The sequence below is a fragment of the Takifugu flavidus genome, chromosome 9, assembly GCF_003711565.1.
Source record: "Takifugu flavidus isolate HTHZ2018 chromosome 9, ASM371156v2, whole genome shotgun sequence".
NCBI classification, from domain to species: domain Eukaryota; kingdom Metazoa; phylum Chordata; class Actinopteri; order Tetraodontiformes; family Tetraodontidae; genus Takifugu; species Takifugu flavidus.
The window spans coordinates 1746466-1769670 of NC_079528.1; the positions used below are offsets into that span (position 1 = coordinate 1746466).

A 23205-nucleotide genomic window follows, 5' to 3' on the forward strand; every position below is an offset into this window, starting at 1 on the left:
TACTTGATGACCTTTAGACCACTATTCACTTGTCTTTGTAGCTATTCATCAGTTACCTGAAATTCCGTTTTTTGCCATCCTTCCACCCAATTATCATCTCTGATCTTTTTTGGGAACCTGTCTTCAGCTTATGTTCCCTTTGTTGTCGTTATTCCAGTGCAATATTCAGCCCTCTTTAACGTCATCTTCAAAACACTGAAGAGCTTCATGCTCCTCCAGTTTTTCCCCTGAATAAACAATGGTGCACACAAATATGCAGCATAATAAGAATGAATGTTTCTCCTCCAAAGGGCAACTTCCTGTCATGCACGCTGGTATTTTGGGAGTTAAAAACATACCTGAGGGATCTGGTCTGGTACAGTAGCACGGCAGAATAATGGGACCGGGCGCCGCCGTGGTTTCACTGAGGTCGTTTTAGATGTGAACATGTGAAATATTAATGAGTATAATAAAAGTAAAAATAACAAAAACAGATGATGTCATCTCAGTGACTCTAACATAAAACAGTTTTTTTTCTCTCAATGTTTTTTTGTGAAGCTGCATGAATAAATATTTTGACAATAGCAGTTCCAGGCCTCAAATTAGCCTCACGCTTACTTCCTGTGTAATCCAATCTGCTGAACAGATATCCAGGAGCCGCGTCGTTAATCCTTCCACTCGGTGCTATTCTGAACGAGGGTCTCTGCGACCCGAAGCAGGGCTGAGAAAATCTGGAACCGTCTGAATGGGACCTGATCTGCCTCAAAGCTGCATTTCTCTCTGGATTCCGGTTTTTCTATTTATAAATAGAAGCCATGTGTTCAGTTTAGTCGCTGCCTGAAGAGCTCACAGTTGTTTCTGTGTCATTTACAATAGTTTGAAGAATGATATTAGGGAAAAACAGTTTGTGCAGGAACGCAGCCTTGCAGACAAATGTGCAGAAATGTTGGACCGAGAGACACGAGACGATGCACACATTTAATCACAGTCCACTTTTATTAGTCTCTCAATGTGCAAATCCAGAGTCTTCGCTTAATACGTTCCAAATATACTTTACAGTTTAACATCAACGGCAGATCTTTCCCTCGTCCATTAAAGCGTTCAGCGTATGTACATCAAAAATATGGCTAAGATAGTTAGCGTAATTACTCGGACACATGATGTGACAGATCTAAGGCACTACAGAGGGCATATTCTGCACACACAAAACAAACACAAAAATATGCACAGCTGGCTTTTGCTGCTCAGTGACGAATACACGAAGAGACACCACTTACAAAACAAGTTCACATAAGGATTCTGTTGGCCAAAATAAAGCAGTCTTTGTATTACATCATCACAGCGTAACGTTTCTCAGAACTGATTGGGTTTTGTTTGGGTTTTTTTCTTCCAAAAATGAATAGGCACAGTTATATGTGGCACTGGCTGATCTCCAGTTCAAAGGGTCGGACCAAACCTGAGTGCGAGACACGGGTGGCATCCTGTGACGGTTGTAGTAGCACCAGTTTGAACACCCGGCCCGTTATGGCCTGTATGTTTTGATGACATCTTTGATGGGCCTCCGGCAGATCGGGCAGCAGGCGTTGATCTGCCTCTTCAGCTTGAGCCCGCAGTCGTTGCACAGACACATGTGCCCGCAGGTGTAGATGACGGTGTCCACCTCCTGGTCGAAGCAAATAGTGCATTCACCGTTCTTGCCAGCAGGGGGCAGCTCCGAGCCGGAGACGCTGGGGGAGATGGGTGGACTGAGGGGGGAGCTGGGAGCCGTGACTGCAAGAGAAGAAGAACGAGAGGACAATTCAGACAGATCAGATGACAGGTTTCATGCTGTCCCTGTGAAAAGACCAAAGATAGCCTCCTTTATTTCTGACAGACATTAATTCTTAATTTGTCTGTGCAAATATATAGATTTACACAGTCATATACAGGTGTATATTTACACAGCGCATCAGAACTAAAGAAGAACGACATGTCTTTTCTTTAAAGGCATCTCATAAAGTACATGGAGATTATCTTGGCTCAATTGTTGCTTATCTATGAGAAGAAGTAGCTCAATAATTCAAGATAATGAGCCTCCAGACGTCAAACTATTGAGCAAAAACAAAGCCAGAGCGCGCAAGGCAGCTTGATTCTAAGCTTTGCCTGAAGAGACACTTTACTGATATTTATGATGTCCAGCACAGAAACAGAATACAGGAAAGACTACATTAGAGTCCACCCCGGGTGCATTTATACAGCCACAAATATCCTGTTTAACAGTATTGAGCTTTATGGTTGTAAACATTATAGTCTGATTTCAGAAACAGGAATAAGCCCTGGGATAAGGCCGCCTTCACCAAAACAAACATAGTGGCGGCAGGGGAGCGTCTTATTTTTGAAGCAGGGGAAAACCGTTTGAAGTGGGTTTTTTTTCCTTTTTGGTAATATGAGATTTAATTAGTTTACTGTAGTCTGGAGCTTTTAGTCTTCACTCATTGCTCGCCTGTAATGTGCAACAATGTGACATCACTCACTGGAGAGGACAGATTTTACATTTGCTGTTGTTCTGCCTGCTTTCATTACTGAAAATGAGACAGATAAAATAGCTTTGCAATCACCAAATCAAACACGCCTCATTTAGCTCTCAGTTAAAAACTGCAGCATTTATCAGATATTCAGGAATATGAATAAGCAGGTTTCTCTGTGTGCAGGTCCAGAATTCAACCGAAAACGGACTAAGGTTCACAACCAGGCTGCAGCAGCCATGGCTGTGCTAACCTACCCAGAGAGGATTCAGATGCAGAGGAGGACCGGTTGACACTGAAGGCCAGATCTGAGTCACTGTCTTCCGAACTGCTGCTCTGAGAAGTGCTGGGGGACGTGGGGGGTGGACTGAACTGGAGTGTTCCTTTGTCACGGCGACAAAAAAGACAGAAACAAACCAAGGAAAATTAGATCCATAATCAGGTCTTTCTGAAACACTGACCCAAACAGATGAATATGAGACACTTTGGTTTTAGTAGTCCGGCTGCTCTCCCTGCCAAACAGTTTGGGAATACTGTTGTTGAGTCAGATGCAGCTGAAACCGCTTAAGCCGATGGGAGTTTATGTGGGAGTAGTGGGACTAGAACAGATAGTTCAGAGCTCTAAATTGAACAGACGCGCAGACATAAACGGCTAAACTGCATTCCTTTAGTCTGGGAAAAAATAAATTATGGAGACCGCCTCCACTCAGGGATAACCTGGAAGAGAATATTCTGTTCAGGCATTGATTAGTTTGACATTAAAGAAATATCTTTATATGCCCGTTATCTCTGCCTGACATTCTTCATCATTCTAGTCTGCCTTCTACACTTAGCTAATGGTAGCCTCATAAAAAGGAGGTATTTATAACCTCATAAACAAACTCCCATTTGTTGTTAATGTTAGCTGAATATGATCATCATTGCACATAAAAAGCTACAAGAATTCAGGAATCTGCGGTTCTGGTTCACGTTTCACCTAAAGCACCTTTCACACATGCATTTGATCTGTCGGGAGTCTATCTGAAGTGTTTATAGGTGCCTCGTTTTAATTCTGATGACCCAAGTCTGTTGGGTCATGGCTGCTGCCGCGTTGTGATGGTGACGTCGATTCCGACCTCAGGTTTACGAGGTAGCAACCAATTATCAGGAGATAATTTGTTTTGTTTCAATTAAAAAGAAAAAGATGATTGCGCAAAACTGAACTGAGGAGAGCACGCTTACCTAGTATCCTGAGTCTGTTTACTGCCCCGTGCAGGGTGAAAAAGGCCCACAGAACCTGAGAGGAGTCCACGCAGAGGAGGCGGCCACGTCCCACGCCGTTCACCCCGTGGTGCACCTCTCCGGTGGGGAGCAGGGTGAAGCTGAACACGTCACCAGAGCAAGGCATGGGGAATCCCCGGTGCACCACCCAATATTCTTTACGGTCCAAGAGTACGTCGGGATCTGCCGGCAAGTCTTCGGCGTGCAGGCTGGCCGGGTCGCAGGACGTCAAGCCAAACAACAGCGCTCCGAAGTAGGGCAGACCCAAATGGCCCACTTCGACGTACAACGTCTCGCCCACATGCAGCGGCCGGTCGCTGAACACCAGAGTCTGACTGCTGTCCAGAAAGTGGATGCAGGCTGCCGAGCGGTCCGCGGAGAGTACCACATCAGAGCCCCGGATCGGGTGAAAGTGCAAGTCATTGTCCAAAGGGGAGGGAAGGCCCCTCATCAGCCTCGGGACGGCGAATGCGCCGGACGCGGACGAGGACGGCGCGGACGCGGAGGCCGTGGAGGAGCAGCAGGGGATGAGCTGTGTGTAGTTATTGAGCTGGAGGGTGGCCATCTTGGCAGCAACGGCCTGGTTGTTCTCCAGCTGATTGTTGTTGTAATTGGCTGAGTCGTGGCTGCTCTGGGGGAGGTAGGCGCTCAAACGGGCCGCACTCAGACAGCTGGATCCCACGCTCTCGGCAAACGTGCTCTCTGCAGGAAGCACACAGGCAATTACACCACTGGATCAGAAGATTCACACGAGACTCATTCTCTTTATCGGCATCATCGCTGTCCGCTTTTATAACATCCAACCTCAGGATCTAATCATTTATTTTACACCTGCACACTCATTTGTGTTCCTATTTGCAGCCCTGTTGACAGCTGGTAGGGCTGTGCACGTGTGGTAAGCCAGTGCATGGCCTCTCTATTCTTTTTACTGGGAGGTTTATGGCAGCGAAATAATCCTCAGCACAAATAATCAGGCAGCGCGTTATCGCCAATATAGGAAGCTTCATATTTACTGCCGTTCTTCACCTCATTAACATAAGCTCTCCGGGCAAACCCAGTTCATAGGGAGGCTGAATTTCTGGATGGGGGGATGGGGGATGTAAACAGTTCTGGTGTTCATAGTCCCTGTTTGAGTTATAATACATTCCTTTTTTCACTATTTCTAGTGATGCAGTTGAGTGGCCCGGCCCCTCAACCAAAGCCCCTGGTATGCGCCACATTGACCAAACATGGCCAGCGCTCCTGTCAGACTCAAGATAAACACAGTCAGAGAGAGCGAGATGGTACCAAGAGGGGGGGAGGGGACGAAGTGACATAACACAAGAAACCGGCGCCGTGATCGAGTGGAAGGGGACCTGGTTCCAGTGGAGGATGTTGAGGATGGAATCGCTGAGCTGTCCCAGGCCTTACTACTTTTTCCACTATTCTGGCCTCCGTTACAAGAGCGCTGCTCTCAGGAAGCTGCTTAAATTAGCCGCAGACTGCGTTGACACCATTTAAAATAAGTTTATGATATTTCAGTGGCTGTCAGAGATTCTTTAAGCTGGCTCTCAAAGTCACGTCCGGCTTACGCAATCTCAGGATTGGCTTGTGTCAGACTCACGGGTCTCATTCCTGAATTGTGTTTCTCTCACTTCCCTTTTGGACTCTGAATAATCCTTCCTGTCTTTCCGCGACCACAAAGCATGAAATATCTTACACGGCGCTTTGCCGGACAGTACGCTGTAACGTTGAGGTGCTCACCGAGCAGCGTGACCTCCTGGGTGATTCCATAGATGTCGATGATGGCCCACAGAGGGCAGCTGATGCTGAGCCCACAGTGGAAGAGGATGGGCTCTCCTTCGTTGATGCTGTAGAAAACTCTCCCGTGGCGGTCGGCCCAGAAGGACAGCACGTTGTCTTTCAAGGCGAGCCGCTCGGGCAGCGCCTTGGCCCAGTAGCCGGGCCGCGTCACCAGATCCGGGCAGGCGTACTTGGGGATGTCTGTGGCGACCAGTTCGCTGGGGTCCAAGCTGGTGAAGCCGAAGCGTAGAGCTCCACTCCAACCGGTGTGCACACCAGACAAGCGAAGACGTACCTGGAGTTAAAAATGCACTTGAAACCATCCAGCTACAGTCAAGACAGCCAGAATTTTGGTCGTTTTACCCCATTTTATCAAAGAGAAAACACTCAGCCCAGACACAGAGGCTGCCTCCTGCCAACATTTAGAGTAGCCCCCAGGTGAAAGAGGCAGGGCGGAACAAACCTTTTCATAGAGATGGACGGGCCTGTGGCTGAAGGTGATGCCGTTACAGAAGCTGTTCTTGCGTGTCGCACGCCGGAACTGCCCATCGAGCCTTATGTTCTTGCCTTTGGCGTGGGGGTGGAAGCGAGTTGGGTCCACGTTGATGCTGGCCGGTAGGGCGGATGCTCTTCTCTCGATAGCCGCCCCATTATTAGGCAGGCTATAATACTGCCTGTTGGCCACCGGGCGTGGCTGCAGAGTTGTGTCTACGAGTGAAAAAAAAAACAAACAGGAAATGATCAGATTGTACATTTGATCACCTGCGAACCAACAGCCGAACACGTGAACAGCCGTCCACACATGTCCCGAAGTCGCTGTGTTTTCTCAAGTCAGCGTTGTGGGAATTAAGGTGCCAGCGGCCGCCCTTTTTTAGACTTATTTTACATAACCGTAACTCCATCGGGCTCTGTTGCCCAACAGCAAGAACATCGGTGTGACACGCGCGTCGATGCCGTGAAATGAATCCTCCTGCGTAACTCCACTGGGCCTGGTTGGTTTGTTAGACAACATCCAGAATTAACTGGATGAAAATGAAAGATCAAATTCAAAGGTCAGGACCTGAATCGATTCCTCACAGAAGTCATGCCGAATTTTCCCCAGATGAGCACAAGATTAAAAACAGCAAAATGGAAATTTTATGTAACGAGGTGCTGACAAAGCCCGCGTGTGTATCTGGCCCTGAGGAGGAAAAAAATGGTTTGCAGGGAGCGGGGGGGGCAAAAAATAAATCAATTAAATAACGGTTGGCAGCCAGTCATGCTTTTATCCATGGACTAACCCTCATGGCCCCCTATGAGCCCAACAAAACTGAATTACTGCTTCTGTTCCTACATAACCCCTCCCAAAAAAGAAAGAAATAACAAGATACCAAATAACCATGAGTGCTGATAAACAAATAAGGGCTGGACACTAGATGAGACTAAAGCAGCGGATGAATATTTAAAATATAAATTAGCTGAAAAGTAATATTTCAAAGAAGTCCGTTTCTTCCCCCTCTGCTTGATTGAATGTGTTTAGATTCACCGTGATCAGGCGTGAAGATTATAAATCAGTGAAATGTTCCACAGCACATTTCCTAAATTGGACATTATCGCTGATTATATTCTAAACCACCAATCAGGAAGAATGTCTGCAACCTCCCAGATGGTGCAGCACCGTGTGAAGGAGGGTTCCATTTTCAGGGAAGAACCTATGGAAGCATACGTGGAGGACAGCGGCTCACTGGCTGAGGCGCCCCTAAACCAAGGACCCGTGCAGACAGTAGCCATTATTAGATGACAAGCATGGCGCAGAGTCAGCGGAGATATTTCACTGTTGTGGGCCCCAGGCGCTGCAGCCATCGTGGTTTTACTCAACTGACTTTACAAAAAAGGGCCACTAATCAGGAGCCAGGCGGTTCATAAGATCACTTTAAGCTCCGACCAGAAGTATTTTTCTCTGCAGCGCAATACAAAAAGTTTCCAAACATGAGGTTCTTGCATAATCTGTGACCGGACCGATATGCCAACAGTTGACAGAAAATAACGGTGGATGACACGTCGCCACTTCCTGCCATTGTGCAGGAATGAAGCTATAATATCCTGGATACGGGTGTTGAGCCATTTGAGGACGGTCTTCGACTGTCCCTCGTTCATCTGGCACAAAGGACGCGAGGAGGAAGGAGAACCTGTGAGGAATCCCCAAAAAGGAATCTTTTAAAAGGCCTCAAAAATCTCAAATTTAAAAAAGATGAGAAACCCCACTGCACTTCTGCAAGGAAGAGCCAATAAATAGGGGTCGACCGTGGCCACATTTAGTGTGCAGACAACTATTTTAGTGCATCTCTCACTCTGCCCCTCACCTGTATTTGGAGCAGTACCGCCCGTGGCAAGGCCAGCTTTTAAAAAAAGTCTGGTCTGGAAACAGAAATAGACCCTTTTTACACTATTCAAATGCATCGTCGGTGGTTGAACACTGACCTAAAATCAGATCAGATGTCGCAGCTGTGAAGGATCATTCTGGTCGACATGTGTCTTTCCCAACAGTAGCCACCTCGGTTTGGGATCATCTGAGCGGAGCTGCAGACAGCAGCGTCTGCCATTTGCTTAAAGGACCCCAAAACATCAGGAGAGTGACAAAAGAGGGCGGAGCCATAAATGCATCTTTGGTTTGAGGACAGAAAAGTCATGAGACTGACCGGAATTAAAGCAGGATAAAAAGAACAAAGGGAAGGCAGATCAGGCAGCGGATGATAAACTGCTTATCAGGCAAAGTTCGGTCACAGAATATCTGACACCACTCGATTATTTGTGAAGATAAACAACTGCATGCTGATGCCCACATCCCCTCCAGATAAAAGAAGACGCACAAATAAATACAATCACAAGACTCCACAAGACCGGGGGAAGGCTTTTCAAACGCAGAAATGATTAAGTACATTCAATATTGGCCTTTTGTTGCTCTCATGTCTCCAGGCTGCATGTGCGCGGAACTGAAACCTTCAAAATCAGCTTCAGGGTGATGGTTTCATCTTAGATTCAGGGAGCTGGAAATCTGCCACTTTGCAACAGTCAACCTTAGGTTAAGATGGCATTTTCTGTTAAAAATATTTTGACAGTGCGAGTTTACTTTAATTCAGATCACACAGTGGGACAACTACTTCTCATTCCAAAGCTTAAGGCAATTGGCTCTGGAGCGAGAGGAACCGCCTTTATCCACCAAAGTGAGACTGGAGTGGGTCTGACATTAAATCAAAGTGGTATCAGGGCCTGATTGTGAAGTCTGACAACGTGGTTGAGAAAAGGGTCTTATAAGGAGGGAAAATTAGCCAGCAATCACTTGAGAACTAGGCTCGAAATCTTATAAAAGAGACTGAAGGATCTTGCACAGCAAGCGGCCAACATGATGCGAGCGTCAAGGAAACAAAAAAGAAAACGAAAACGTGCACAAGCCCATAAATCAAACTGCTCCTCTCTCTGCTTACAATCCCCCTCACTTGATAACGGTCCTGCAGCCATCGTTTCTGACTCAAGGCTGCTGCGAACAGAGATGTCGATGCATCTTAATGGGGGGAACGCGGCTGCTGGAGCGCTTCGCTCTGACCGCGAATCACGCTCCGCTCCCCCGGAACAGACGCGCGTCTCCGCGCAGCGCCAAGTGGAGGAATCAGGACGAGCCATGCCTGACCATCAAACGTGCTTTGGCACAAAACTGCGCTCACATGCCCAGAAAAAATGACACGTTAATATCGAGCCTCACCTATTAACGGCTTAGGTGTCGCGTTGCCCATTATGCTCAGTAATTCTTGGCGCCGGCTGACAAGTTAATTCCGACTGCAAGGTTTCTCTTTCCATCCGTGGAACCCCGGTATGATGAATATCTGCCTGGAACCAGATCAGTGCGAGTGTCAGTGGCTTCAGAGCGCGTTGGATCTCCCCGCTGGAGCATGGAGACGTTCTTAATGTCAAAGCAAAGCTGCAGCGACAGGCTCACACTTCCAGCTGGCCCCCTCCTTTCTGTAGTAAAGGCGCCCCTCAGCACGACGTTAAAGACACACGCGCACACACAAAGAGTTACCCAGCTCCTGACACAAACCATCACAACTAAATGCCTAACTCTGACTCTAATCCTCATCTACATCAGAACCCAATTCTAACCTTAAACCCACGTCTTCACCCACAAACAGTTCTTGAGGTGGGGACCAGCCCAAATGTCCTTACTTCCCTTTGCACTAATTTATATAAAGAATTATTCTTTTTTAACTCATAAATGTAAGGCTACACCTTTCCCACAAATGTAATGTAAAATTTGTTCAACATTTGACCCTCAGGGGGATGACCAGCCCCCCACAAGGTGAGCCTAATCCCCAAATTGCAGACCCTACATGTGCAGAAAAACCAACCTACACACACACACACACACACACCACACACACACACACACACACACACACACACACACACACACTCACACACTTGAATCAGTTTGACCCAGCAACCTCTGGTGAAATCTCATCAGAACCATTTGGAACTGAAGACATTTGAATCCAAACGGGGTCGGGATGCTCTGGGGCGGCAACACAGTACAAAAGGAACCGTTCAGACTGATGAACACAATGATCCAGGGATTGATCGCGACTCACACAAGGAGCTTATCAGGCTTTTAATCACAAGTGCAAGAGCCATATGAGGAAATTCCCTCTTTTCCTACCCCATCCTCTGCCTCACTACAGCTGGACTTCTCTCAAGCTGTTTCCTGCTTTCTGAGTGTGGCGTCCTCAAAGCTCACTGTGTTCTCAGAGGGGCCGCGTCCAAAAGGCCATAAAAGCATCCAAATGAACAAGGTCATCCTAATCTAACAAGTTTCTTAACAACAGACAAAAAAAGTAGTTATTCTTAAATATATTCATAAATTAGCCGGTATTAATATTGCCCTGATTAGTAATCCAGACATTTAAATGCATCATTTGAGTCGGGGGACAGCGAAAGCACGAAGTGAGGCTGCGACTAAATATATCTCAAGGACAAAAGCATTTGTTTCTCCCTCCTCAATGCTGTTTGTTTTAGCAGGATATGGTGGCTCCTTATATGACATTTGGATGAATGGTGTTTGGGGTGAAGTGAAGCAGAAGTGAAATCCCCCCGGCCCATACACACGCCCTGCGAAAGAAAGATCTGTTATGACAAAGGGGATTAACAGAGGAAGTAAATTTGAGGCTGAAATGGAGTCTGCAATCAAGCTTTCTGTGTAAACACTGCAGAGCCGCAGCAACAAGTGCTACTTTCCCCGATTCCTGCTTTATTGCCCGACTATGGGGTCTAATGAAGATGTAATGACTGCTGGGTTGAACCCGTTCCAACTTTCCCCCTCATTTGACTCGTTGTCAGGTGCCTCTACACGTCCCCGACGGGCCAGGGGGAGACTGGGCAAAGGTCTCGTTCGCGAACGTCCCTCAAGAGAATGACAGCGTGAATCGTTTTCCAGTAAATCCCCTGAACGTGACATCTGTTATTGCTCAGGCGAAGCCTTTTAGTGGCTGCTTGCGAGACTTACGATGATCTGAAACAAAGGAGGAAGTCAGGTGACTCCGTTGTGTGACAGAAATCCCTATATGGAGACGGTCTGGAAGGCATTGGCCAAACAACGTGATGGACTTTCCTTCGTTCCCTATTACAAACTGACAGAACGTGTTGACTTTTTGTAACGCATGTCCGCAATAACTCTGAGTGTCTTGTGTGGTCACATGAGTGCCGATGACAAGACTGCCAACTAAGTCAGTGAAACATAAAGTATTGATCTTGAGAGGCCATAGCTGACGGATTCCGTTGCTTCATTCCGACAGAAGCATCTGGTCTTTCCTCATTCTTCCGTTGCCTCGCCTTACTAACGAGCTGCACTTGTGTTTATCGCATGGACCCGCTCTAAATGATCAAAAGATACAGTATGTGTTCCACCGTGTGGTAAAGCCATGCAGGATCCATCAGGAGCGCGTCCAGATTCACGCTATTGTAGCTGGCAATAGCTGATGTGCTGCGTTCACACACCAGCAACGGCGCCGCTGTGGACATTTCATTCTGGTGAGCGGCCGCCTCGCTGTGGTGAGCCGCTTCCTTCTCCTTTTGTTTGTAAACAATGGCGACGTTGCGAAACTTCACGAGGCCCTGAAACTATTAGTCCCCGGAGTTTTCTCCAGATGTTTGTGCAGGTAACCCCGAGAGGAGTGCGCGTGTTGTGGGCTCACAGCAGCGGAAAGGGAAACAACAACATGCAGGAGGGCGCGCACGTCAGCCTGTGACCACTAAGGCGAGGGCAGGCCACTTCAGGATTGAACATCACCTTGTTGGGCAACATTTGGTTCTGTCTGTAGGGCACGGGGCTGAGAAACGGAGGGTTTTTGGATCAAGCCCCATTGCGGGCAAAACTTGGGCGGTGTTCTGTTAGCAGGGGTAGGCATCAGGGCCCTTTCACAGCACTGCTAAGGTACCACTGGGGAATGTCCCAAACCCCCAAATGCTCATCTGAGGTTCCAGCAACCTCCCCGCGACCCTGAAAGGGATAAAGCGGTCACAAAACAGAAAAGAAAACAAGAATCTACGGAACATGTGCCCAGCTTCTCATGGTGGCTGGATGCGACTCGGTAGGGCGGACGCGTCGTGTGATGTACGAGCTCGTTTACGTCAATTTGACACTAACTCCAAGTTATGAGCATTCGTGTCAGTGGCTCCTCGTGAAGGACAGGAGGATTTATTTACCCTGATGATGGCACAGACCATCAAATATAAACCAACAGTCATCAGCCGGGAGAGCACGTCGGCCGGCTTGGTCACACTCAGTCAGTTATGGAGCTGCAAACTGGCCTCGCCCCCAGCTGTTACTCCTGGACACTGTCAGCATAGATCTGTCAGTCTGATTATGGTGACAGCACGAGAGGCTGCAAACACGCCTACGGGGGACCGCATGAGCCACCAGCGCAGAGGCAAAATCAAGACTGCGTTCGAGACGCTTCCTGTTGCATCAATGTTGGCGCTTTTTTGCACAAGCAAACGTGCAAACGAGCGGCGCATGAGCAGCACGCGGTGGATGCAAACAGGAATGATTCGCTCCGGAATGAATCACGCCGTCCTCCCTCATGGCGTCTACGACAGTGATTTCACCGGCGCGCCTATAGAGGAGAGCTGTTGCGGGGACAAGGGAGCGGACACGCCTGGTTTCCTCAAGGAAACTTGGCAGCCGAAGCAGCTGAGCGACTTCTCGTTGGGAAGCAAAGCGTTGCATTTGCGGGATTGAGATTTTTAAGACCAAAAAACAGAGAGAAAAAGAAAAAAGGTCTGACAGATGGTTGTTTGTATGTGGTGGTCTCAGTATCAGGGGAGGGCTGCAGTCCAAACCTCAACCACTGATCTAATGGACGAAGTGAGTCATACCCACCTTCAGAACGAACATCTCCATCGAACACACATGGGCCCGCACAATAGACCACATTCATACAACAATGTTTTTCCCCCTCTCTCGGTCACCCCGTTTGGTTCGAGTGCTGTTTCTACTCCTAAAGCACGCTGACATCTGTTTGCAATATGCGCTCCCGTCATTCCATTAGCCTCCGAACGGGCCGCCGGAGTCAAGCACCTGCTTTTCAAAAATGCACTTCATCTGTTACCCAAGCAGTTGCATCAGTAAAAGCCCCGTTGCGGGGATGATAAAACGCGCTGCTTTTTCTCGGAGCGATGCTGTGGCGCTCTCCTTTAATTTGAGACATTTTATAGGCCCTTCTCTCCATGTGTTTCGGTGCCCTCGCAGATTTTTCTCATTTCCAGAATCCTCAGATCAAGAGACGGAACGCTGCGGTAGTCCAAGCAGACAAAATGCACGCATGCTTGGTTTCACTTCTGCAATTTCAGATTTCAGTAAATTGAAAACACCACCACGAGCCGAACGACTAACAAGTGGGGAACAAAGAACTCTGGTATGAGCGCTAGTTATGCAGTACACTGAAAATCAGGGCAGAACCTTCGTCATCTTTAATGGATGTGGGTTTTAATCAGTTGTGTTCCATCAAAACAATATGAATACTTAAACTATTTCCTCAATTATTCATTTTGCATTTGGATACATTTATTTTTCACCACTATCGGTCGTTTTATTTACTTTTCTGCACGTAATATTTCAGATTTCATGGTGATGTTAATGTAGACTTCATGCATTATTATTCGTCCATCATTCATCATCCATCCACACGGTCTAACTCAAACCTAAGACTTTCTTTTCTGCATTCAGTTAGCAAATATCTCTCTATCATCACCCGTTTATTTATAGGAGAAGAAGTGTTTGGCAGTGTTCTGCAAAGTAAGCGGGAAATAATTAGAGGAACTGCGATGCGGCAGAAAGTTGGACGACGCGTTGACGACATTCGGAAGCCAGAAATTGTGCATTGTGTCCATGCTGCACGTGCCGTTATTGTTTATGTTGATGGTTGATGGTTGATGATAATGGGCAGATATATTGACTTTGATATGAGGGATTTCCTGCTTCATTTTGCACATAAGGATTCTAAATAATGACATTAGGTAACATGGCAGGCCCTTGAGATAAGATGACCCCTGTAACTCCAACACAATGGAGGTCGTCTACAGTTATCGGAAGGCTGAGGCTGAGGAACGCTTTCACAGATGTTAAATCTGTCCGGGAATCTTTATGGGACTTGCGGATTAGTGACGAATTAAAGGGATTCTGGGAAAAAAGAGTGTTGTAGGACATGAGAACAGAGGACAGGACTCTGCTAAAATGTTGTTTCAGGCCTCTGTGACAGTGGGAGACGTGCTAAAAATGGCCTTTCAATGCATTCAGCCAGATGCAGACCGTCTTCTTCCTCCATCTGTTCTATTGTCTCGTTGTTCTCTGGGATGAGGAGCGGATGCAACACTCAAGGAGATGCAGGAAATACTCTTGGCCACGGAACAGTACGGCCAGCTTCTTCAAACCAGTCATATGAAGCCACTGATAGACCCCTAGAAGGAGGTATTTTCTGATGCATCCTAAATCTTTTTTTTTTTAAAAACATTGTGTTTAACGAGGCTGTTAAAACTGCTACAACAGAACAGGGCTCAGGAGGTGACAGGTGTGGTGTCAAGGTCTGTCCCGTCTTTGACCTGTCCCCGCTGACAGAGCGTCAGGAATACTGCGGACAGCCCATCAAATACCAGAAATACACACTAACAATCACACTAACACACACTAAAGCTGTTCCAATGTGAGCTTTTAGTCTGGGTTTGCGGCAAACCTCCAATGATTTGATAAAAGGTAAGAAGATACTTTTCTAAATATCAAATATTAACAGGCTTTAAAGATTTTTGTCTTGTCGCTAGAGGCAACTGTATTTACACAGAGCTGATGGCGATGGCAAAACCTTGACCGCGGGGTCTCCGGTGATCAAGTGAAGCCCCCGCAGGGGTTACAGCACCGAATTCCATTGCTATTATTACCCCATGCAGTTATCCAGTAAACTAAAAGAGACATTGTAGCCCACTTTCAACAGGAGCCTGGCCAAACACCGCTCAAGAATAGCTTTAAATGTTTCCACGAAGCATGGGAAGTTCAAGAACAACAGCCAGCAGCTGTTGTTCCACACCGACCACCAGCGTGCACGCGCCCTCTTGCAGTCCCAAAGCAGAGAGCACACAAGGACATCAGAGGGCTGCAGGTATTGCGTTACATAACAACACATTTTCTTCAAAAGCCTCTTCCAGTTTCTCTGCAGTTACAGTGGATCCAGACAATAGTCCCCCCCATTACTGCCGCGGCCCTGCTGATCCGCCACAGACGGTCGTGGATGTCAGTGCAGGATGTCCAGATGAGGGTCGCTCCTGAAGTCACTCCTCTTTTTGGAAATTGAACCCGTGTTTAAACCAGATCAGGGGCACGATGGCTAAAGCACCGCCGGGCCATCCATCACTGTGACTGTGTACGAGGAAAAGTGCACCATGTCGACCTCAGGGTGCACGAGTCACTCATGTCAGTCGTCACTATGAAGGTGGTCGGCCAGTTGTCAGCGAGAGAGAAACCACTAGTAGCAAATACTCAGGCTATTCAGGCATCCAAAATGTCATGTCCTCTGACTGGAATAATGCCTAATTAGCTGATGTGATGTCACTCATATGGGGCAAGGAAAAGGACAAAGACACCCCCCCCCCACCCTCCCACCCCCGGCCCCAGCAAAAGAGACATTTCTCATAACGGGAATTGTCCTGTGCATCCGTGCCGTTCTTCCCTCTAACCTTTTTTCTCTTCTCTGAAGGCGCTGAACTGAAACCCGCTCGGTGTCACGCTGCTCTATCAGGTGGGCGTAGATAATTAGAGTTTAAGTCCTGTGGCTCTCGATCTCCAGGGAAACAGGCTCCATCCATCCCCAGTTCCCATGGAGCAGCTTGAAGCCGAGGTGAGCAGCGACTCTTCCGCGAGCTACCGGTCTGTTCCGGACGGATGCCCTCGTCTGAGCGCATCTTCCTCCCTGCAGGCACGCTATCACTTGAGATCACTGATTACTTTGGTCTTAAAATGGAAGCTGAAGGACGAGCGTGTCCTCACCATTGAATTGATGTGATTTTGCTCCCATTTAAGGCTTCAGCCAACATTAAAACGTCTGCATTCCAGGCTCTAATTGCAGATTCTGATTTAATAAGTGTTGGTGAAACTCCAGGTCCGGCTTGTGATTAATGTCTGCTCGTGGAATCAATTCTCCTTTATTCTGTGAAAATCAGAATATTCTCAGAATCTGTGGAGCAACTGAACTGGTTGAAGTGGGGCAGATTTTTGTGACCTGGAGTTCATCTGCACGTTCTGTAATAGACAGTTTTGATCCACGACACCTGAAATGGAACTGGTTCATCCTCCAGTCTAGATTGTAAAATGGGTCAAATATATTAAATTTAAGTTACCACCAGGGACCTATGAAGCCCCGCCTTCACTCTTCAGGTGGTTCTTTACCTCCATTGTCAGAGTTCTAATGCTTGAGCGGTTCAGTCCCGCACAACTCTCCAGAAAATAAAGAAGTAGAGCTACTAACAAACGGATGGACCAGTTCACTCACACAATGCTAATCGTGTTGTCATGACACCGATGTGAGATTGGCGGTTCCTAGAAACAGACAGCTTGCTGAAACGGGTGCCCGATCAAGGGTGCAGCCACCTTCCCTTCTTAGCTGAAACAGAACGAATATAAACAGAAAGATCTATTGAGCAACGTCTCCTCTTCAGGATGGACTTGGATCAGTCCTGCAGCTGCAGCTGAGGCAGGAAGCTAAAACAGAACCAGGAATTCTCTGTTTTCCTTTGATTCACATCAGCTTGTTTTGGCTGACCCGCACAGTTCAGATGAGGTTCAGCCCCTAAATAAACAGAATGCTGCGCTGCATCGCAGGAGAGCACAAACGACTATTTGGGGGAGATAATTAGATTTTCATGTGCAGATGTTTGATGGGGGTTCTGGATCTGAGTTATCACAGAGGGGTGGTCTGAGTTTAATCCAAGTTTAGTGTTTGCAAAGAAACACCCAGAAATGTAATCTGACTCATTCCACCAAATATCTCCAATCAAATTATTGCATTAAGGCACTTTATGAGAAATAATTCTAATCTCTACAGATATTATTGAGAAGTTACCTGCCTGGAAAAACATATTAGTCCTGAAGTCCACAGATAAAATCCCCAGATTAAATCACAATTTTATTGTGCGTTTACAAGCCTAAATTATATTTTACTATGTTTAAACACACAGTTCGAAACCAGTGCTGCCAATAACATTTAAAGAAAAAAGGCAGATTTTATCAAAATATTTGGACATTGGAGCAGATTTATCTCTTTAAAAGTGCTCTAGACTTCCCAGCTGTTGGACCACACCTGGGTCGGCAACTTTCCGCCCCGTCATTGGTCCAAACACTTTGAAGCTCCCGATATTGGACTTACTGTTTTTTGTGAACCCTCCTAAATCAAAATTTGAAAATCAAAACACATCTTGATACACACAAAAGGGAAAAAAAGAAAACGCTGCTTTCAACTGAGAGGCTGTCTATTATTCAGCATTTGGATTGCCTGGATGATTCTGGGGAGCTCTCAAGCGACCAGTTCTCCACATCAAAGGCAGCGGGCTGGACGTCAGGATGGAGCCTGACCCTGCAGGCGGATCACATACCAGACATTAAAGGCTTCGGCTGCTGGGCAGTGACATAAGGCCGCGAGCCCGCTGCAAGCTGAGCCCACTCTGAAATGTTGGGATGTACAGTATGTGGCCGATATGTTGCAGCAGGTAAACAGCTCAGCAGCAGGTAGATGGCCTCCACCTCTGAAAGCTTTCATCGCCACTCTGAAAGATAAAACCGAGGGGCGCCGTCAAAAACCCGTTACGTAACCCCCTCTTCAGCGTCTATGGGGGGAGAGTACGGGGGTCAATTTCACAGACACTCCATTCACCTTTAACACTTTGACGCTGCTGAGTATTTCCGGCCATTTGTGCCCTTTTTCCTGTTCGCCGGGTCCCTTCGCTGCCACGGAGCCAAACGCCGTCCTGGCCATTTCTTTTGAACGTGGAGCTTTTCTTCTGCGCCCTCCTTGTTTTTCTTTCCCCCTCCTCGCAGCTAATCTCGTCCTTTCCCATTCCCCAGGCCCTCTTCCTCCAGCCCTCTCTTGTCATGACATTAGCCTGTGACACGTGTGGGAAACTCTTGCGGGGCCCCTGGGTCCAGAAGGACACTGATACACTGAGAGTGCTGGCTGACTGGGCTATTTTGGGAACTTGCAAATCCGAGAACTTCCTTCTGTAAAGTGCGTCTATTCAGCCTCGGATTATTGGCCCCAGAGACCAAAGCGCAGCTCATCCTTCATGGCATCACCGTCAGTTGTTGTTTGTTGATGAGGTGTATCGCGACACTGGCGATGAGAATATTGGTCAAGAAAGCGAATGTGTTTGTTTTTCTTTTCCATTTCAATCTGCCTTCATCATTCGGACCTTCTGATGTTGGGACCAGACGAGGAGTAGAGACACTGTCAACGTGAAATTTTATTGGAGGAAGCCTAAATTATGGGAGGGGAGATGTTCTGGCTGCCGTTAGGCTGCATCAGAGCTGTGTTGACTGAACTGAACAGCTTTTCTCCAAAGTTAATAGGAGAGTGATTTCCTGGAGATTAACCTGTCAGAAGCTCCCTGTAGCCCAGGAAAGACGCACTGAGCTAAATTCAATTAAATATCGTTACTAAATGCAGCCGCTTTAAGATGATCCCTCATCGCTGAAGGCATTTCGTTAGATATACGATCAAATGAAGTCATGCCTCATTTTCCCTCATCCCCACATGAAAACCTGCTCACACCTGCACAGAGGAAGCTGCACAGTCTTTAAATATTAAGATGCAGATTAATATTTAACTACCTGATGTTTTTTACATGCGAATGAATTGGTCACACGTGTACACATGCAAAATCCTCATTTCACTATTCAGCACAAACATCCACATCCCGCATTCTAAGCATCTCTTCAGCAACCCACTGGGGTGGGCGGAAGCTCATACACAATAATTTGTATGATGTTTCGATATTTAAACTGTCAAAACATAAAATCATAAAAGCACCGGTCAATAATAAACCTTATTTGTTTAAACCTTGCTGTTATTTTAGATTTCAAAGAAAAAAATAATCATTTTATTTATATCACGTGATGATTGGGCGCCATCTACTGGTAGTGTTTATGAAATAACCCGCCAAATTTCTTAACGGCTTCCCACACACACCCACCCACACACACACACACACACACACACACACACACACACACACACACACCACACACACACACACACACACACACACCCACACACACACACACACACACACACACACACACACATAAATATATATATATATATATATATATTTATTTAAATGACTGGCTCAAACATTAGGGCAGGATATCAAACCATATTTTTATCAGCCATAAAAGCGTCTGTGAATGTATTCTAAGCATTGATAGTAAGGGTACGCCTAAAGGTAAGTCAACAAAGTGTTTGATTCCACCATTTGTTCCTAATTATGTTGTCTACATTGGCCTCCTTTTCTGTTCTCAAGCATTTTGTCTCCTGCAGGGGTCTGGGAAAGCTATGACATCACCAGAGGCCTCTATCAACCCGAGTTGGTCACACGGGGTCCATCATGGGAATGGATGAGTGACGGACATTTCCTGTCAGTCTAAAGCAACAAATTGCAGCCTTTAAAATAACATCAGATGGGGTCCTGCCTCTGGTGTGAGCTGAAAAGGTTCTCATAATAACGGCCTTTATGTAAGAATGGAAAAAAAGAGTGCAATTTCACTTAACGCATGAAGCTTTGCTCTTTCCAGCCGACAGCTAAAATCATTCTTTATGTAGGGAATCAACTCTTTTGTTACGATACAAATAAATCAAACCTGTTGCATCAAAACCCAGAATAAAGAGCATGTCTTACCCTCTGCATTGCTGGGTAACTTCGTTTCTTTGCTGGAGAGGAGCAGGTTGCGTGAACCAAAGGAAATGGACATGTTCGACTGTGTATTCCCCATGTTCTCTCTGATATAAAGTGTCCTCAGAGGCTGATCGTCTTGAGCTCTTGTGTGTTCAGCTCCTGGGGAAAGGAGAGGAGCCGCTGCTCTTTTAATAACAACTGTAGATCCCGCCTGAAATTTGAATTTAAGTGTAAACACAAGCACATGGCAACTGTTATCAGTCCTTCATCCAATGAATTCCAGCCTGAACAGAGAAGGTGGTCAGTACGTGCGTGGGTGGGTGTGGGTGTGTGATTTGGGGGGGGTATGCTACTCGAAAGCCAGAAATACTTATGATTTGCTAAAACAGGATCGTCCCTGAGCTCTCTTATTGTACTGCGAATCTAAATGGAATAAAAAACTTCATTTCAGAAGCAACAACATCAAAAAAGCAGAGTTGTGCGATCAAAATGGGACTTTTGCGAACATGTTGAGCTGTAATTTCATGGCTTTCAGGAAATGATTGCTTTTGCCAATTAGGAATGAAAGAGGATTGATTCAGAGTGCCTCCATGTTCACTCTTTTACTGGTTTTGCTGGTATTTGAATCATTTGGTTGAATGTGAACAGATGATCTGTAAGCTTCAGAAACCCGTTTAGGAGGGAACATCTGGTTTCACCTGCTGTCGTAATGGGGGGGGGGGGGGGGGATATTGACCTGTGTTATGAGTTTATCCTTTCATATTCAAAATCACACTTCAGTTGTTTTTTGTTTTGTGCTTTTTACTTTAATCAGGATCTCTTCTGCTCTCACTCTGTTGCTCAAGTGCTCACCTTTATCTCTGAACAGCCCTGACATCAGTGCTGTTACTCATTAACGCTGGTCGAACGTCAGAATGGCTGCAGTCGGACCAATGGCAGCCCGGCTTCCACCTCGACTCAGCGCTTTTCAAACGCTTGAGCTGCAAGGACACACAGAGAGCCAGAGGGTCCGTTTGTCCTCACACCCTCATATCTCTGCTGCTCCTGTGGGCTGTTGACACATAACACCCCCCACCCCCACCCCAGGTTCAACGGAGACTTGATCTTAACAACTTTCTGATCACCACAGGTCTTAAATCAATACTGAATCACGCCTGTGTGGCGGCATTTGTGATTTATGCTGCTTCTGTATGTCCCACTCCATTTTCCCCTCCATGTTTGTTATATACAAGCCTCCATAAGATGGCGCTAAAATACAAATTAATGAAAAGCAGACTGTTTTTTTTCTCTGGATTGAACCAATAGCAAATCTACTGTGGATGCCAAAACTTCCAAAAGTAAAGTTTGAAGGTATGGCTTTACTAAAACACTTATAATAGAGTCACATTTTGTCTCCCCCCAAAAACTCTGATGACAGAAAATGTTCATTTCCAAGACAACAGGTAAATGTGCAGCATTGATAAGGTATGGACTCTTTCAGGGGCCCGAAGTAGAGAGGAAATCTGAAACATAACGTCTCCATCGCCACATGTTAGACCATATGATGTCCATCCAGCAGCACAGGATCATGGGATCTGTTGCAGCTTGTGGGAGAGTCTTTGTGCTCATGTGCGACCGTTGAGAAGCGCTCCGATTCAGGAGGTCCCGTGCTAAGTCTTTGCCCCCGGCCCTGAAATCTCTGAAGCGGGATTATGTTCCACAACAGAGCTGATTTCTTCCAGCGTTGGTTCTGCAACAAAAACAGGGCGGTGCTGATTTTGGGACGTGCGCTCGCTCGTATGTATGTTTTCGTTTCTGGCCCGTGTGACATCATCCACACAGAGCGCGGCCAGTGGAGAAGACCGGATGCCAGACATTCCTCCAGCGCTCCACTCAGGATCCTGCTCCTGCCTGTGAGCGCAGCCTCGACCCTCTGTTGAGTGGAAAAGTACAGGCTTTGTTCAGACGCACAGATGCAGCCGAGGAACATGGAGAGCGCTCTCCGCTGCAGCGCATTCCACTTTTGACCTATTTCAGACAGCTTTTGACAAAAGTGCTTGTTTTTTTTTTTTTTATTCCATGGGTAAGCCATCAAAAGGCTTCGCTCAACTAGGCTTCTGACAAGGAAAATGCCAGTAAAAGTCTTCAAAAGTTACAGTACTGTGCAGTAGAAGTGGTTCAATAAAAGGGACAAGCTCCCATATACGAGCTAAGATGGAATTATATATAAATGCAGTTATAGAGACATTCTGCTGTTCACACCATGAATACTTGGTTGTGGACTTACCTGAATGCTCTTATTAGACAGGTGGAGCGACTGATAACATTAGCAGACATGTGTTTTACGCCATACAATAGTGTGACCCATTTAGGACCGACATATTTTCTCTTTAGCCATGGGAGGGGGGAGCTTTTGAAAAGGAAATGCCACTTCTGTGGGGCCATGCATAATATTCTGACATTCCTCAAGCTATACAAAGTATTTAGTTATCGCAGCACAGATCTGGCCTTATCTCCATTCGCTGCACGCACACACGCACACACACACACACACGCGTAACTGCGGCTTGTCTGGTTTTTGTAGGGCTTCCACTTGAGTTGCGCCCTGGAATGTTCAGTCTACGCACCTGAAACGATGTCGGGTTGATACAGAGAACACGGAGTAATTTGCTTGTGGGAGAGCTGAGTGGTGGTAGGACACACTGTACCTTTAGGACACACTGTACCTGTGGATAAAGGGCTAATTAGCACTAATGACAGTGGAACGCATCAACCAAGAGATGTTTCAGCGTCACACTTATAATCCTCTTACCGATTTACTGCAGGTGAGCTTTCTGCCCTGTCATCAAACACTGAATCTACTCACTCTGGATAGAGACAATCCTTGTGTGTGTGGGGGGGGAGCCATTTTAAGGAGGACTGAAGTGCAAGCATACATCAGGAATGAGCCTTTTCACTCATCTCTACTCATAGGATGTCCGATTAAATGTAATGGGAACAGTTCGGCTCTGTATTGGTGAAACCCTTGGTGTCCCTGCTGTGTAACCACATGACATTTGAACCACAGGGGACCATGGTCCCTATGACTGCTCTGGTGGACAGACCCCTGGCCCTGTTTTTAGTGCCACTTTGGTCCCTACATTTTGTCTGGCCCTCCACTTAAGACCAGTCTGGAGACGAACGGCGCTCAGACCCTCCAGTGGGTTACAGACAGGGACACAAATGGTCCAAATGTTATTTCCAA

At 46.7% G+C, this 23205-nt stretch overlaps 1 protein-coding gene and 1 long non-coding RNA gene across 3 annotated transcripts; one reads left to right on the forward strand and one right to left on the reverse strand.

Moving 5' to 3' along the window:
* Positions 1-956: 956 nt before the first annotated feature.
* Positions 957-9561, reverse strand: neurl1b (neuralized E3 ubiquitin protein ligase 1B). Of its 2 annotated transcripts, none has more exons than XM_057043342.1 (6): positions 9265-9561; positions 5989-6233; positions 5487-5820; positions 3705-4445; positions 2741-2866; positions 957-1749 (listed from the first exon to the last, which is right to left on the reverse strand). In XM_057043342.1, exons 1-6 carry the CDS (start codon positions 9293-9295, stop codon positions 1502-1504), a joined length of 1725 nt encoding a protein of 574 aa, XP_056899322.1. In that variant the 5' UTR covers positions 9296-9561; the 3' UTR covers positions 957-1501. The 2 variants fall into 2 exon arrangements, with proteins under 2 accessions (XP_056899322.1, XP_056899321.1); XM_057043341.1 differs by lacking the exon at positions 9265-9561 and adding an exon at positions 7868-7968.
* A 6150-nt stretch (positions 9562-15711) lies between these two features.
* LOC130531365 (uncharacterized) lies at positions 15712-19991 on the forward strand. Its single transcript, XR_008952085.1, has 2 exons — positions 15712-15937; positions 19628-19991. It is a non-coding gene; the product is annotated as an uncharacterized LOC130531365 (long non-coding RNA).
* The last annotated feature ends 3214 nt before the right edge of the window (positions 19992-23205 follow it).

Bases quoted from the DNA above. Each gene is read 5' to 3' on its own strand.
- neurl1b (XM_057043341.1), bottom strand. From the start codon at position 7,964: ATGCATTTGAATAGTGTAAAAAGGGTCTATTTCTGTTTCCAGACCAGA. The intron at 2,867-3,704 runs GTAAGCGTGCTC...GCCGTGACAAAG, and splicing joins AAACAGACTCAGGATACTAG to GAACACTCCAGTTCAGTCCA. The intron at 1,750-2,740 runs GTAGGTTAGCAC...CTTCTCTTGCAG, and splicing joins TGCATCTGAATCCTCTCTGG to TCACGGCTCCCAGCTCCCCC.